General features: G+C 37.8%; 1 protein-coding gene across 4 annotated transcripts in view; it reads left to right on the top strand.

The window, feature by feature from the left end:
- The window catches only part of Invs (inversin), a 173,435-nt gene that overhangs the window by 13,099 nt on the left and 142,103 nt on the right, over positions 1-18,233 (top strand). For 3 of the 4 annotated variants that reach the window (XM_027403114.2, XM_027403113.2, XM_027403115.2), the window contains exon 3: positions 17,522-17,688. In XM_027403114.2, coding sequence (XP_027258915.1) covers positions 17,522-17,688 — 167 coding nt within the window. Of the gene's footprint in view, positions 1-17,521; positions 17,689-18,233 lie in introns of those variants that run through there. The other variant, XM_027403116.2, reaches the window with a different exon arrangement.

Genomic DNA, 18,233 nt, shown 5'->3' with positions numbered 1-18,233 from the left:
CACAGATTCAACTATTTGAAGACTGATGATATTTTGGGGGGGAAAGCTTGTTCTATACTGGACCGTGTATAGACTTTTCTGTCTTTTTTCTCAAGGCATTATTCTAAAATAACTCTAACATTTGCATTGTATTAGGTATTATAAGTAGGTATTATAAAGTAATCTAGAAACAATTTAAGATATATAGAAGAACACATGTGGGTTATACATCAGTTCTACGTGTTTATAAAGGACTTGAACATATACAGATACTGGTAACTGGAGATCCCAGAACCAGTCACCCTGGACACCAAGGGAAAACTGTGTACATGATTATACTTGCTAGTATTAGAGATAAAATTAGCTAACCTTCATAAATTCATGTTTTATGTATCAGTCACTGTGTTTTGTGTTTTGCAACTTGTTAACCAATTTAACAATATATTCTAATAACTTATGGGACTTCATTGTCTGGGTACATCTTTCTGTATACACATGCACTCCCATACTTACATGTACAGAATAAGAAAGAAAGAAGGAATTGAGTAGCCTTGGGCCTCAGTTGATGAACAGAACAGTTACCTAGACTGAATTTGGCTTAATTTTGTATTTAGGGAAGGGTTTGGGGTGGGCATGCCTGTGTACATATACACAACAAGGTGCACAGACTATAGACTCTTTTGGCAATGTGGTAAAGTTTATAGACCTATTCTCATAAAAAAATTAAATCTAAAATAAAATCTACAGGATTCCAAGGAAAAGCCAATAGGTTAATATATAGTTACTATGTATTTTAATATTACAACATAGCTAAGCAATAGCATTACTTTTGGAACACATTCAATAGTGAAATCTAATGGCATGTCTCCAGCCATGAGTAGTCATGGGTGCAAGTGATTTTTTCAGATGCTTATAATGATTTTAATGAAAAAATATTTTTAAACATTTTGTAAACTCTGGAGTACCCCCAGTGACTGCAAATGCCTTCTGAAGACTGTAACATTTTGAAAAGTGTGGGGAAATATGTGAAGGAAAATGAAATAATACACCCATGATGTCAGCTGAAGATGGCAGGTTCGAACAAACAGCAGGATATCAAAGGAGAATCCCATTTATTTGTGTGGGCCAATGTGGTGATACAGCAGTTGGGGATTGTCACAACTGTCACTGCTAGTGACGGCCATTCCTTTTAATTAGAGCTGGAGCTCAAGTTGTCACACCAACTAGCCTATTAGACACTCAGATCCTGCTGCTTCAACGAGCCTTGCAACAACTGAGTGAAATCCAGCAGTGGCTTTCCGACACAATTCCACTCTGCCTTCTGAGGTGTGCTCAGACACCTAGCTAAACAAGCCCCAATTGGTCATGGAAGAGAAGTCATCTCCACAATTGACAGAATAATTAAAACCACAAGGCACACTAGCCAGCTGCTTCTATGTTAGCTGTCCTTGAGAAGGCCATGCTCTCTCATAAGCCCTACCTCCATAAAACATGTTGATTTTACTTAAAATTCCCAGGCACCAAATGCTTTATTTGTCTCCAAAGTATTATTTTTGTGTGGACCTGATATATATTAGCTAATGTTGTAATTGAAGAAAATAGAGACTAGAATAATTAGATAAAACCCTCCCTCTGTTACTTTGTTTGGGCCCTAAATTCCTAAACCCCATAGTATTCTCATTACTCAGAAACTAGCCCAAAAGTCATTATGTGTCTCCCACCCTACCCCACCCCCAATAGACACAAGGCAGGACCCACAAGATGTTTTTATGTAATAAAAAATAAGGGTTCCATACCTCTTCAATATTGTCCTTGAAGTTCTAGATAAAGCAATAAGACAACAAAAGGAGATCAAGGGAATACAAATCTGAAAGGAAGAAGTCAAACTCTCACGATTTGCAGATGATATGATATAGTCTACATTAGTGACCCGAAAAACTACCAGGGAACTCCTACAGCTGATAAACACCTTCAGCAAAGTGGCAGGATACAAAATTAACTCAAAAAAAAAAAAAATCTGTAGCCCTACTATATACCGTTGACACATTGGTGGAGAAAGAAATCAGAGAAACATCACCCTTTACAGTTGCCACAAACAACATAAAATACCTTGGGGTAACAAAAAACAAAATTGTGAAAAACCTGTACCATAAGAATTTTGAGTCTCTAAAGAAAGAAATTAAAGAAGATACCAGAAAATGCAAAGATCTCCCATGCTCTTGGATAGACAGGATCAACATAGTATAAATGGCAATCTTGCCAAAAGCAATCTACAGATTCAATGCAATCCCCATCAAAATCCCAACACAATTCTTCACTGACCTTGAAAGAACAATTCTCAACTTTATATGGAGAAACAAAAGACCCAAGATAGCCAAAACAACCCTGTACAATAAAGGAATTTCTGGAGGCATCACCATCCCTGACTTCAAGCTCTATTACAGAGCTATAGTCCTGAAAACAGCTTGGTATTGGCACAAAAATAGACAGATAGACCAATGGAATAGAGTTGAAAACCCTGATATCAACCCACACACATATAAACACCTGATTTTTGATAAGCAATCCAAATTTATATGATGGAACAAAGAGAACATCTTTAACAAATGGTGCTGGCATAATTGGATGCGGACATGTAGAAGACTGCAGTTAAACCCAAGCCTAAAAAGTGGGGTACAGAACTAAATAGACAATTCTCAAGAGGAATCTAAAATGGCTGAAAGACAAATAAGAAAGTGTTCAACATCCTTAGCCATCAGGGAAATGCAAATCAAAACAACTCTGAGATACCATCTTACTCCTGTCAGAATGGCCAAAATCAAAAACACCAATGACAGTTCGTACTGGAGAGGATGTAGGGAAAGGGGAACACTTCTCCACTGCTGGTGGGAGTGCCAACTTGTACAGCCACTTTGGAAATCAGTATGGCGACTCCTCAAGAAAATGGGAATTCCCCAGCAATTCCACTCTTAGGCACATACCCAAAAGAAGCACATTCATACAACAAGGACATCTGTTCAACTGTGTTCATAGCAGCATTATGTAATAGCCAAAAACTGGAAGCAGCCTAGATGCCCCTCAACTGAAGAATGGATAGAGAAAATGTGGTACGTTTATACAATAGAGTACTACTCAGCAGAAAAAAAACAATGGAATTTTGAAATTTGTAGGAAAATGGATGGAACTCAAAGAAACCATTCTGAGCTTGGTAACCCAATCACAAAAACACAAATATGGTATGTACTCACTCATATGGGGATTTTAGACATAGAGTAAAGGCTTACCAGCCTACAATTCACACTGTCAAAGAAGCTAGTAAACAAGAAGGACCCTAAGAGAGACATACATGGTCCCCTGGAGAAGGGGAAAGGGTCAAGATATCCTGAGCAAATTGGGAGCATGGGAAGAGGGGGGAGGGAGCTAGGAGAATGAGAAGGGGAGAAGAGGATGGATGCAGAAGATATGAGGGAGCAGAAAGGTTGAGTCAGGGGTAGAATAGATGATAACAAGAATGGAGATACTATAATAGAGGGAGACTTTTTGGTTTACAGAGAAATCAGGCACTAGGGAAAGGTCTGGAGATCTACAAAGATGACACCAGCCAACAATCTAAGCAACAGAGGAGAGGCTACCTTAAATGCACTGCCCTGATAATGAGATTGATGACTAACTTATATGCCATCCTATAGCCTTCATCCAGCAGCTGGTGGAAGTAGAAGCAGACACCCACAACTAATCATGGAACTGAACTAGAACCCAGATGCAGAGAAGGACAAGTGAAGAGCAAAGGGGTCCAGACCAGGCTGGTGAAACCCACAGAAACAGCTGACCTGAACATCAGGGAACTCTTGCTCCCCAGACTGATAGCTGGAATACCAGCATGGGACTGACCCAGACCCCAGGAACATGGGTTTCTGTGAGGAAACCTCGGAAATCTACGGGATCTCCTGTAGTAGTTCAGTATTTATCCCTAGCATAGGTGTGGACTTTGGAAGCCCATTCCATATAGAGGAATACTCCATGAGCCAAGACACACGGGGGTGGGCCTAGGCCCTATCCCAAAGGGTTTTAGTTGGGGGTGGGGGTCGTAGGGGAGGACTGGAGGGAGAAGGGAACTGGGATTGTCATGTAAAACAATCCTGTTTCTAATTCAAATTAAAAAAAAAGTTGGAAAAAATAAAAGGTGAAAAAAAAAAAGAAAAAGGGCTATATACTTTTAATTTCCTCAAATAAACAGTTTTTGCCTCAAAGGCATAACATCCTGAATGGTGGTGACATAACCCAATTAAAGATTCCCTTTTGGGAAATATAACCACCAGTTAAACAAATGTCTGTCAGGGATTGAAGTCAAGTGCAGAGTTTCCCTGTATCACAGGAGACAAAGAGGAGGCAGCTATGAACCTACAGTGCTCTCTTCTGGGTGGCAGAGTAACATGGTAACCTCACCATGTTGGCTTCACTTTGAATCTGAGGAGCCTAATCACTTAGGATTATGCCAGGGCATGGTGATCTCTCAATTTTCTTCATTTATTCTTATAACTAGAGTTCCTAGTTCAGTTTGCTTTCTTGAGCTTCCAAGGAGCAATCACACTTTACAATGTTTTATAATAGTATTAACATCTGGCTACTACTGTCTTTATGGAAGCCTAGCAAATTTAACACCTACATAGTGTCCCTTTCTCATGAAAGACAACTCAAAACTAGCCTTACTACAGCATATTCCTTATAAGTGTTACCTTGATGGGCTGTGATTAATACCAATAAAATAATTGTGCTCTCTTATGTTACATCTATGGTCTGCAGTGAGTCTGGGCTTAAATGAGACTTTACCTATAAATAAAGTGGTAGTTCTGGGAGTCTTCTGGATGCAATATTGAAGAGAATATAGCTTATTCTATATATGCAATATTGAAGAGAATATAGCTAGTTGGACCACTAACATGTCTTTTGCATACTTCTGTTGTCAGACGTGTTGACTCAAATATAACTCTGCTTCCATCTTCAAAACTAAGATTATAAAAAAGACCACCTGCCTCCTTTAGGAGTTATATACACCTGACTATATTTGTATATTTGAATTTCAAGCAGTGAAATTTGTTCTGTTACCAATATACACGAAAATGGTAAATCATTGGAGAAACTGTTAGTCTTTATGGGTCCTCGATTTAGAATATATGCTGAAGTACTCTTTAAAAACTAACACAATAAAGCCGGGCGATGGTAGCACACACCTTTAATCCCAGAACTCAGGAGGCAGAGGCAGGCCGATCTCTCTGAGTTTGAGGCCAGCCTGGTCGACAAAGCTACACAGAGAAAAAAACAAAAACCAGTAATGGAAAGGGAAAACTCAAGAGACCCCAACCCCAAACAAAGACCTACAGACAAGTAAGTTATTCTGAAAGGGGGAGAAACAGTTCACCTGGGGAACATCACCACCAATTGATTAGCTCATAAAAAATGGTCAGCCCTAAAAACATATACATAAAAATGATACTATATGGACCAAGCAGGTTGCATTTATATATTTAGGAAACATACATCACACACAAACACAACAAACTTTCCTTTTTAGAGGCCATGAATTTGAAAAAGAGCAAGGGGTAGGGTATATGGGAGGGTTTGAAGAGAGGAAAAGAAAGGGGGAAAACAATGTAATTACATAATAATCTCAAAAAAAAATTAAAGTATGTTTTTAAAAACCTTACACAACAGCTTAAATTTGGGTACAAACCAGCCTAGGCAGAAACAACATGTGTTCTCTTTATCTAGCATTGCCATTTCCTCAAATAAAATATTTTGCTTGGTCAGTGCCTCTCTCATCATCAGAGTGCAGGCCAAGTCACCATCTGAGCATTGCCTTCCTTCACAGACCATATATGTGCAGTTACTCATAGCCGGTATTGAAGTACCTCATGAGTACCTATGGCAAAAGCAGCAAAAACTGTCACTGAAACTGCATGGCAGAAGCTATGGTTCTTTTATTGTTTCTGGTTTTAAGTTTAATAGCACATAATAAAGTAAGAGTTCCTTTTTGTACACAATTATTTTAATTTTTGACAAGTATAAATGTCTAATCACAACCACGTGTAATAACATTGATCATATAGAGAAGTTCTGTCATGCCTTCAGGGTCACATGTGATCCCTCCTAGTATGTCCCTCCCCATATTCCCACCTTTGGTAACCACTTGTGTTTTCTGCCCCTACAATTTTCCTTTTTTCAAAATACCATGTAAGTGTATCATTCTGTGTGACTTTTTAAAACTGATTTATTTGACCCGAAGCATTTGAGGGTTCCTTCATGTTGGGTGAGCCTCTGGCCCTTTCCTTTTACTTGCTGAGCAGTAGTCCTGTATGTAAATCTGTTGTACTTTGTTCACTGTCTGAAAAATAATTGGGATGTTTCTACTCTTTACAGTTATGAAATAAACTACCATAAACATCCACAGACAGGTTTTTGTGTGAACACTGGCTTTTGTGCTTTTCTTTCTCCTTAGTGTAGTAAGGGAATTATTAGGCCTTGTGGTAAGTATTTATTTTGGATAAAAAGAAACTGGCCATTTTCAGCTGGGGCTCTTCGGTACTGTTTTGTATTCCTTGCAGCAGTACCTAGCAGTTCTCCTCTGCATTTGCTGTTGTTTGTTTGGGTTTTGTTTTCACCCAGCAGTGCTAGAGTGCAGTGCTATGCAGTGGTATCAAATTGTGGGTCAGTTTACATTCCCTTGTATTAATGGTGTTGCCTGTTTTTTTCAGATGTATATTAGGTGAAATGTCTATTCACACATTCTGTACCTTTTTTAGTTGCATCATCTGTCTGCCTTTTTAGTACTCAGTTGTAGCAAGTTCTTTACTCTGGAATGAAGGTATTATCAGATACGTGTTGTACAAATATTTTCTCTCCATTTATGTCTGTTGTTTACTCTCTAACAATGTTTTTCAAACACAAAAGTTTTAAATTAGTGTGAAAACTAATTTGTGTATGGTTTATTTAGGGATCATAACTAAGAAATCCTTAACATAGGTCACAAAAATATTCATCTTTGTCTGCTTCTAAAAGTTTTATAGAGTTATAGTTGTACATTTAAATCTGTGATACATTTGGAAGTAATTTTTATCTTCTGTGCTACTTATGAACTAAATAGGTATGTCTTCCCAGAATTCATATATTGAAATCCTAAGCCACAATATGATAGTTCAAAGGTGAGGCCTTTGGAGAGTTATTTAGGTTTTGAGAGTGAACTCTCATGAATGAGATTAGAGAGCTCTCTAGCCTTCTTTACTTACCGTTTAAAAATAGAAAAGTCTGTAGTCTGCCACTCATAAGAGGGCTCTCACTAAAACCCAATTCTCGGGCACCTTGTTCTTACGTTTCCATGTCCATAATGACTGAAAATAAGTTCCTGTGGTTTATATGTCACCAAATCTTTAATCTTGCTATAGCAGCCTAACCTGGTAAGGCCACTGAAAAGTATAGGTAGAAAGGTTTTGTTTTGGGTGTTTTGTTTTGTTTTGTTTTTTATGCCTGTGAATTCCAGATTTTTCCAGCTACATGTGTTTAAAATACTGCTCTGTGGTTTGCCTTTGCAGCTTTGAAAAAAAAAAAAAAAAAAAAAAAAAAAAAAAAAACGGATTATGTCCATGCAAGTGTAGCAAGTGTATTTCCAATGCTCTCAGATATGCTGTATTGATCCATTATAGTGTATAGATCTATATCAATCCTTGCTGTTACCACACCATCTTTATTACTTTAGCTCTGTGTCTTCAAACCATATAATAATACAAAGTGCTCCAATTTTAGCCTTCCTTTCAAAAATTATTTTTGTTCTCATTCCTGTAGATGGAACCTGGGGCCTCACATAGTAGGCAAGTACTATATACTGAATTACATCCCTGGCTCCTGAAATAACTTTCCATCTTTACATTTTTGCCTTTCCATAATAATTTTAAAAACATGTTTGTACAAAAATTGCTTGGGAGAATTTTAATGAATTTTCTTAGTGGTACTTTATAGGAAGGAATAACTTTAAAGTTGATTTCTTTAATAGTTGTCATACTATTAGAGTTTTCTAGTGCTGCCTAAGAATTAACACAAACTTAGTTTTAAAACAACAAATATTTGTTATCTTCCACTTTTTCTGGGTAAGGCATCTAGACATGGCTTAGCTGGGCTGACAGAGTGTCAGCAAGGGTGTGTCTCATCTGAGATCAGAATTCTCTCCCAAGAATATACTGGCAGAATTTACATTTGTGTAGTTTTAACATTTATGGCAGATTGCCTCTCTTAGGCCAACAGGTAAGTGTCTTGGCTGCTTCAAATCTCTCTAACACCCTGCCTTATCTCTACATTGTTTTTAAAAGCAATCCATGTGAACATGGATGTCAATAAGGAGGCCTCTGCACTCCAGGGAGCCTCTGGTAGTGGATTAGTATTTTTCCCTGGTGCAAGAAGGGACTTTGAGAGCCCATCCCATATGAAGGGTTACACTCTGGCCCTGGACACATGGGGAAGAGCCCAGGATCAGCATAGGAAGACTTGGTGGACTTTGCAGAGCCCCCGTTGAGGGCCCTACCCTGCCTGGGGAGTGGTGGGTGGATGGGGTGGGGGTGGGCTGGGGGTGGGGGAGGAAGTTTGGGGGTGAGGGGAGGGAGAGGGAGAAGGGACTTGAAATAAGCTTGTTCCCTAACTAGAACTAATAAAATAAAAAATAATAAAAAAAAAAAGCAATCCATGTGTTGTAGAGTATGGCTTGGTGGTGGTGTGCTTGAAAATCATGTACTAAGTCCTGAATTTGATCCCCAGCACCAAAATCATTCAATCATCAGTCAATCAATAAAAGCCATTCAAGTTTCATGATTAACTTAAGTTCATTGATTAATGACCTTAATTATGCTGCAAACCCCGTCATATTTGCCAAAGAACAGAAGATAGTCATGGACACCCCTCACTTAAAAGGGGTCCATACAGGGCGTGTATTCTAGGACGTGGACATCCTACTTGCTGTATTATTTGCATTTTTGTTGCTGTGATAAAACATTATGAGCCAAGGCAACTTAAGGAGCAGTTTATGGGGCTGGAGAGATGGCTCAGAGGTTAAGAGCACTGGCTGTTCTTCCAGAGGTCCTGAGTTCAATTCCCAGCAACCACATGGTGGCTCACAACCATCCATAATGAGATCTGGTGCCCTCTACTGGTGTGCATATATAGATGGAAGCAGACTGTTGTATACATAATAAATAAGTAAATAAAATCTTTAAAAAAAAAAAAAGGAGCAGTTTATTTTGCCTTATGGTTCCAGAAAGCTAGATTTCCATAATAGTAGTAAGGACATGGTAGAGGAGCAGGAAGCTAAGAGATGACATCTCAAACACACACACACACACACACACACACAGAGAGAGAGAGAGAGAGAGAGAGAGAGAGAGAGAGAGAGAGAGAGAGAGAGAGAGAGAGAGAGAGAGAAGAGAGAGAGAGAGCACGCACAGAGGCAGTGCACAAGAAGAAATCCCAACTTCATTGACATACTTCTTCCAGCAAAGCTCTGCATATTAAAAGTTCCATAACTCTCCAAATAATGTCACTAACTGGGGACCAAATTTTCAGATACATGAGCCTATGGGGGATATTTTTCATTCAAACCAATACAGGTGCTGTCTCAGAATTTTGCCTACTGCAAATACCATGGTTATATACATTTAGTAGATTATATCTTCCATGGAATTCATCCATTTCTCTTAGATTGAATGTTTATGGGCATAAAATTATTTGTGACATTCCCTTGTTTTTAAATTTCTAATGGTCTGAAGTCTATACTGATAATTTTTCTTTTCATACTAAAAATTTGTTTTCACTGGCTTTTGTTATTTTATTTGTTTTTACAATGTTGGGGATTGATCGTAGAACCTCATAAATGCAAGTCAAGTATTCTGCCACTGACTACAACACTGTCCCATCTAGTATCATCTATTTTAATGATCAGTCCAGTTGTAGATTATTTTTTAAGAGCGTTTAGCTTCACTGATTTTTCTCTTATTTTTTCATTTTAATTTTACTGATCTCTATTCATACTTTTATTATGTTCTTCCTCCATTTGGGTTAAATTTGCTCTTTTTATTGTACTAAAGTAGAAGTACAGTATGTCAATCTGAAACAGTTTGTAAATTTTCAGTGTTGTATGTTTCCTTTGAAGTTTCTCTTATGTGTAGGGCAATAAGCCTGTAATATTTTTATATTTTTATTTAAAAATTAATTGTTTTGGGCTGGAGAGATGGCTCAGCAGTTAAGAGCACTGACTGTTCTTCCAGAGGTCCTGAGTTCAATTCCCGGCAACCACATGGTGACTCACAACCACCTTGAATGAGATCTGGTGCCCTCTGCTGGCACGCAGGCAGAAGACTGTATACATAATAAATAAATAAAATCTTAAAAAAAATAATTGTTTTAAATTCTCCCTTGAAATTTTCTCTTTAACCCATGCATTATTTTAAACTATGTTGTTTAACTCCCTAGTATTTGATGATTTCCCTTTGCCACTTCATTGTTTATTATTTGTTTAATTATATTACTACCAGGGAACATAGTTGGTAGGTTTTCAGTCCTTTAAGTCTTTTACTCTTGGTCTGTGAACTAGTATTCATAATTCTCTTCCAAGTACACACTGGAAGACTTTACCTTACTTTCTTGCTCCATTTGGAAAGTGCTCTATGAGTGTTCTAAAAGATAGTATCTGCTGTCACTGCATAATGTTCAATAAATATTTGTTGGACCTTGCTGCTTTTGTAATGATGTTTGCTTTATCCTTACAGGTCTTGATTTTAGAGATTGTTGGTATTTTTGAAAGAGGAATGTTAAAGTTCCTAAGTACAAGTTTCTTTGAGAAACTTGTTTTTGTATATACATTTAGCCTTACTATATATTTTTGTTGAATTGACCCTTTTATAGTTACAGAATGCCTCTTGTTCCACATAGTTGTCTTTGCTGTTGTCTACCCTATTAGATATTAGCCTACTTCAACTCTATATTGATTAATGTTTGCACGTTAAGTCTTTGCTCTGATTTTACTTTTAACCATTTGTTATTATATAGTAAATGGATATTTTGTGTAACTAGCATGTAGTTGGGTCTTTTTTAAATTTTACTTAACTTTGTTTTATGTGCATTGGTATGAAGGTATCATATCCCCTGGGGCTGGAGTTACAGACAGTTGTGTGCTGTCATGTGGGTGCTGGAAATTGAACCCAGGTACTCTGGAAGAGCAGCCAGTGCTCTTAACTGCTAAACCATCTCTCCAGCCCTGTGTGTCATGTCTTTTTAAAAGTGTGCTTATGTAATATTTACATTTAATGTAATTGTAGGTGTGGTGATATATTATTTATTATTTATTAAAACTTGCCTGAGGATTCAGAAAGCAAAGCCAACCTCAAGCTATAGAGATCAGGCAGTGGTTGTACACACCTTTAATCCCAGGCCTCAGGAGAAAGGCAGATGGATTTCTGAGTCTAAGACCACCCTGAGCTACCAGAGTGAATCACGTCACACACCTTTATTCCCAGCATTAGGGAGGTATATAAGACAGGAGCAGGGTCTCAGAGCTGGCATTCAGTCTGACAGTTAGTCTCTAGCCACATTGAGGAGAGCATAGCAGTCTTAGTGAATCTGAGGAGCAGTGAAGTCAGGAGCAGTTTGAGGATTGCCACTTTGGTCTGAGCTAAGGTAGAGGTGAGAGCTAGTGGCTGTCTGCTTTACTTGTCTGATCTTCAGCTTGAGGCTTGAGCCCCAATATCTGTTTCTGGGTCTTTTATTTATCTTGCTACAATTGGTGACCAACGTTAAAAAATCTTCAAGCAAGTGTGGCATTTTTCTGTTGTAGCTTTTCTAAACAGTTTTCAGCTGCCACCCAGGAGGCTTTTGGGCTTTTCCTAGAGCCCCTCTCCTTGGGCTGACACTTTCAACTCATGGCCACAAGCTAGTTGTCTGATTCAGACATGCTATGCCTCACAGTTCACTGACGTTGTATGCAGATCTGGTAAGTCAACTGAAAATTCTTAAAGGAAGGTATTAGTTAAAAAGGAGAGTTTTCTTTCTCACACTAAAAAATAGAAAACACTATTAAAATGGAGAGAACTAGGTCTGCAAATGTTTACATAATGGATGGTTTAAAAATGAAAAAAGTAAATGAGGGATAATCAACTTAGCCGTGGTTGACATACTATTAATTGTCATTTTGATAATCTTTGTTGTTGCTTTGACAATTCTTGGTTTATCTCCAAAAAACTTGGTTGATATGAGTGCTAAGATGCAAGCCTTAGAAAAACTTATTAAGACAGATTATAGAGATATTCAAAACCAGACTTAGAAATTAAATGGGAAAACAAATTCAGCATTGTGTTTTAAGGTTAAAAAGGAACATTCTAAGGCCTTAAGAGAACCGCCTTTAATATATCCAGTAACCTTACAGAAGTGCCAAATGAAAGAGAGTCTATAGGAGGTATTTGGAAGCCTCTGGCAATGTTAGATTTAGGGAAATTCAAGGAAGCTATAGTCTCATGTGGCATCCATTTCACCGTTTGTGAAGCAGATGATAAACACTTGGTCAGTTTGTAATAGGGTTATCCTTATAATTGGATAGATTTGATTAAAGCTGTCCTAGAGCCTGGACCACAATTAAAATGGACTTCCCAGTTCAGAGAAGAGGCTAAGAATATTGAACAAAAGGCTAAAGCAAGAGGTATGGATATCTCCCAAGATCAAATTATTGGAGAAGGAGATTTATGTTCCTTTAGAAAGGCAGTGTCTGTATGATGATCACCTTTTGGGTTTATGCCCTTCAACAGCTTTGAATGCTTGGGACATAATTGGAGAAGCAAGAAAGAAAATAGAATCATTTACAAAAGTTATACAGGATCCAAAGGAAACATTCATGGATTTTGTATAAAGACTGTCATCAGCAGTCAATAGAATGATATCAAACACAGAAGCTAGAAAAATAATAATTGAAACTATGACTTTTGAAAATGCTAATGCCCAGGAAATGACCAGAGATCTATAAGGTTGACCCCAACTAACAATCTAAGCAATAGTTGAGAGGCTACCTTAAAAGCCCTTCTCCGATAATGAGATTGATGACTACATTATATGCCATCCTAGAGCCTTCATCCAGTAGCTGATGGAAGCAGAAGACACAGCTAAACACTGAGCTGAACTTAGGAATCTAGTTGCAGAGAAGGAGGAGTGATGAGCAAAGGGGTCAAGACCAGGCTGGAGAAACCCCCAGAAACAGCTGACCTGAACAAGGGGTTGCTCATGGACCCAGACTGATAGCTGGGAAACCAGCATAGGACTGTTCCAGACCCCCTAAAGGAGGAAGTCAGTTTGGAGGTCTGGACAATCTATGGGGCCACTGGTAGTGGATCAGTATTTACCCTTTGTACACAAATGAACTTTGGGAGCCCTCTCCACATAGCAGGATACTCTCTCAGCCTAGACACACTGGAGACAGTCTAGGCCCTGTTCCAAATGATATGACAGACTTTGAAGATTTCCCCCATGGAAGGCCTCACCCTCCCTGGGGAGCAGAAAGGGGATGAGATAGGGATTTGGTGAGAGGCAGGGGAGGAGGGGAGAGGGGGGGAAATGAGATTGATGTGTAAAAGAAGCTTGTTTCTAATTTAAATTTTAAAAAATCTTTATATTTTTTAAAAAGAAAATGCTAATGCCCGATGCAGAAGGATAATTAGGCCTTTAAAAGCAAGATCAGCACCTTTGGAGGATTGGACCAAGATACAATTAATATAGAAGCTCATGGCCATGATGATGATACATGGATAGGAGAGGTGATTTCAAGAGGTTTAAAGAAAAATCAAAATGTCAAATGTTTTAATTGTGACAAACAGGGTCACTTGAAAAACGATTGTAAATTGGGCATTTCTAGAAATAATTCTTTTTATAAACATAATTTAAACAGAATGCCCCTCCCTTTCTGGATTATGCAGAAGGTATGGCAAAGGCAGGCATTGAACTAAGAAATGTAGTTCAATAAGAGATTACCAAGATAATACTTTGCCTTTAGAAAATGCCTTGAGAGGCTTCTTGAAAGCCCCAATGTCAAAAGGGGTTCATTTGTTTCCTGCCACCATGGATGAAACTCCTTCCCAGAACAATTAAATAACCTAATGCCTATTTAAAGAAAACATTGTTCTGGATGATAGAAGAGCTTTAAAAGCTAAAATAAAAATTTCAGGAGAAACCATAAATCAAAATTGATAAAGATTAGATTAGGAACCTCCCCAAAGTTAGTGAAATGGCTCAGTGAGTGATGCCACCAAGCCTAATGACTTGAATTTGATCCTCTGATCCTACATGGTAGAAGGACAGAACTGACACCCACAAGTTGTGCTCTGACCTCCACATTTGTACCATGTCATGCATACATATGCATGTGTGCTCATACATATGTAAATAGTTTTAATTTTTTGTTACTGTTTTTTATTTATGTGCATATGTGCACATGAATGCAGTGCCCATAGAGGCATTCTCTGAAGATTGAGTTACAGTATCTTGTTAGCTACCTAGCATAGGCTCTGAAAATCAAAGCTAGGTCCTCTGCAATACCAGGCTGACCTCAAATTCAGAGTTCCGCCTGCCTCTGCCTCCCAACTGCTGGGATTAAAGGTGTGCACCATCACCAGCTGGCACAGTACACACTTAACTAACTACAGTCTCACATACTCCCAAATTTCAATTCCCTCTATAGAAATAGGTAACCGTATCATACAGTGTTGCAGTTTTGTTTTTCAGTCATCAAAATACAACTTGTAAAAATGAAGAGAATAATCTACTGTAGTCCCAGTCACTATTGTCTTTTTTTTATTGTTGATATTCTAGATTTTTTTGTCACTTCCTTTCTCTTTGAAGAACTTTCTACATTAATTTTATAAAAAGTGTCCGGTGACTTTAAATTCTGTTAGTTGTTCCTTATTTGACCTTTATTAATAAAAGATATTTTAGCTGTGGAATTATGAATTGACGGTTTTGTTTTCATCCAGTACTTGAGAAAATGTGCCAGTTTCCTGGCCTCTTTTGCTTCAAATGAGGAGCATTCTGTCTTTTGAATGGTTGCTTTTCCCCAGTGTCTGCTGCTTTCATCATTGCTGTCTTTGTCTTCAGCTTTCATAAGCTTTATCTGACTGACTCAACATACATTGCCTTGGGTTTATTTCGTTTGGTCTTTCCTCAACTTCTTACATCTGTAGATCTTCATCTTTTAACAATTTGGGCCACTTCTAGCCATTATTTCTTAAACCATGTTTTAATTTTTATTTTCTATTTTCTAAAATTTTTCTTGTGCATGTATGTTGATGTGTGCAGGTGTGCGTGTGCTGTAGCAAATGCATGTGGAATTGTTCCTCACACCCCCCCACACACCTTATGTGTAACAGGGTCTGTCTGTCTTCTGCTATGTCAGCAGGCTAGATGGCCTGAAGCTTCCAGGGCTTTCCTTGTCGCTACCTCCTGTCTTGCAATCAGAACAGTAGGACTATAGGCTCATGCAACTGTGTTTTTACTCAGGTGCTTCGCCAACCAAGCCATCTCCCCAGTTAGTCAACTATGTTTTTAGTATTTTACTGTTTTTCATACTTTTTGAAACACTGATGATGTATTACTGTTATTTTTTGTTACTGACCCATAAAAATCCCCAGAATTTCCCTTTTTTGTGTGTGTCTTTAGTGTTTGTTACTCAAACTGAATAATTTCTGTTGGTCTGTTATCAAATTTAGAGATTCTTTCCTGTGTCATCTTCATTCTGCTCTTAAGCTATTTAGTGGAGTTATGCTTTTGCTCATTTTATTTGATTTTGTATTTGTTTATTAGAAATTCATCACTTTATGAGCCAGCATGTTGGTGTACACCTATATTCTCTGCACTTGAGAAGCCAAAACAGGGAGACTATGAGTTTGAGGTCACCATTAGCTCTATAGTGAGATTCTGTATCAAATATACATAGACATATATATGGTATATACATATAAATGTATATATGTCAGTAAATATGTTAAAATTTTCTTTAAGCTCATATTTCTATTTCTCTTTTTTTGTAGAGAGTATTAATAATTGATTGTTGGAGCACTTTTAGAATTTCTTTAAATTTTGTCAGGATTATAGCATCTGGATCATCACAGAGTTACCTTTTACTAAGTTAATATTTTCATTATTCAGGTTATCTAATAATTTGGAACTATATCTTTGACATTTTATGTATAATGATACTGGATTCTAGTCATCCTATTTTAGAAGGTTAACAGCCTGTTTTGGTTTAGAATAAGCATTATGTTTCAATTTTATGAACTTTGGTTCAAGTATCAACTCAGTTTTCAGATCCCTTGCAGGCTTATCTGGCCTTTCCTACTTCTGGACTATCTGTCCCAGGTTATATCTGTCCCAGGTTAGGACCTAGGCAGGATTCTACCTGTAGTTCGGTTCCCAAAGCTTTTGATTTCCTAATTCTGGTCAGTTTCATAGGCATTGGTCATGCCATGAACCAGTTTAAAGAAATGCTTTCTCCAGGCACCTCCTCTCCATATCCTCTCGTAGTCTCTAATTAAGAAAGGGTAAGATAATACCTCACTGTTACCCTTTACTTAATTTAGGGTACGGTAGATGGCAAGGCTCCTCCCAAGCACCCAGTGAGGAGAAGAAAGGTGTGTTTTCCTTTCATCTATGTGCTGAGTAGAACAAGAATAGTCAGAATCATGTTGCAGGACTACATATTTCCCAGTCTTCTCTGCCATCCACTCCCAGTATGCATGTATATAGATCAATAAACTTCTCTGAGCCTCAGTTGTCAATAATGTCAGAGTGCTAATATCTACCTCATAGACTAAATTTAATTGAAATAATATACAATGGATTTACTATAATACTCAATAATAAGGATTTAGTAAATGTATCTCCTACTTATATTGATACACACACACACACACACACACACACACACACACACACACACACACACACTTAGACTAATTGCCACCAAAGGTCCTATCTCCTTTTGTTTTCATTTATTTTGCACAGGGTTTTTATTGTAACTAGCAGGAAGTTCCAAGGTTATTTATGCTTGTTCATCTTGTTTAGACAAGGAAACAAAATATGATTTTATCACTAATAAAAGCATTCACAATACACACTATGATTAGTACCAAATAAGTATTTGTTGACAAAAGAAAGGAGAAACATGAAAAACTCCATATCTCAAAATATTTATTAAAAGTAATATAATACAAATATGACCTTTAGAGTCATCAGCCAATTTGTATTCTAGCTCTGCCATTTACTCTCAGTATGCATGTATATAGGTTAATAAATTTCTCTGAGCCTCAGTTGTTGATAATGTGGGAATGCTAATATCTACCTCATAGATTAAATTAAAGTGAAATAATATATAATAGATTTAGTACAGTACTCAATAATAAGGATTTACCAGATGTATCTCCTACTTAGATTAGTAATAAGGACAATAATTGAATATCACTCTTTCTTATACTTACAGGAAACCCTTCTCTTAAAGACAAAGAAGACCAATTTGGGAGAACTCCACTTATGTATTGTGTGTTGGCAGACAGATTGGACTGTGCAGATGCTCTTCTAAAAGCAGGAGCAGATGTCAATAAAACTGATCATAGCCGGAGAACAGCCCTCCACCTTGCAGCCCAAAAGGTGAGAAGTCAAATGACGTTGAAGAGAAGACTGTGGCTGCTTGTTACTTGCCTGGTAGAACTGTGCAATGAACAAATAAATGGCAAAGGCATGACATGCAGGCTTCTGGGCTTCTACTAAAATAGTCTATAAATGTGGGTATAATAGCACAGTCTATAAAAACATGGTAACTGGGACTGTTGGTGAAGAACAGGCTCAGTTGATGAAGTGCTTGCCTGTAAGCACAAATATTTCCAGAACTTGTGTTAAAAAATGAGAAAGCTAGAGACAGGCTGATCTCTGGGGCTTACTGGATAGCCCACCTAATATAAGCAGTGAGTTCTAGGCCAATAAAGAACCCCTGTGTCAACAAAATTCTAGGTGGATGGTATCTGAGAAACAACTACCACAGCCTCCACACAAACAAACATACAGGTGTGAGCACCCTTGCACATACTCACAAAACCCATGTACAGAGAGAAGATAAATATTAAAATGAAACACAACAATGTTGCCTGTGATTGCCCTTATTATTTATTGGGAATGAACATGAATCTTTATGCTTT

Source organism: Cricetulus griseus, chromosome 2, assembly GCF_003668045.3.
Source record: "Cricetulus griseus strain 17A/GY chromosome 2, alternate assembly CriGri-PICRH-1.0, whole genome shotgun sequence".
NCBI classification, from domain to species: domain Eukaryota; kingdom Metazoa; phylum Chordata; class Mammalia; order Rodentia; family Cricetidae; genus Cricetulus; species Cricetulus griseus.
Note: the sequence above shows the minus strand (reverse complement) of the source record. Positions and strands in the feature narration are given on the sequence as shown.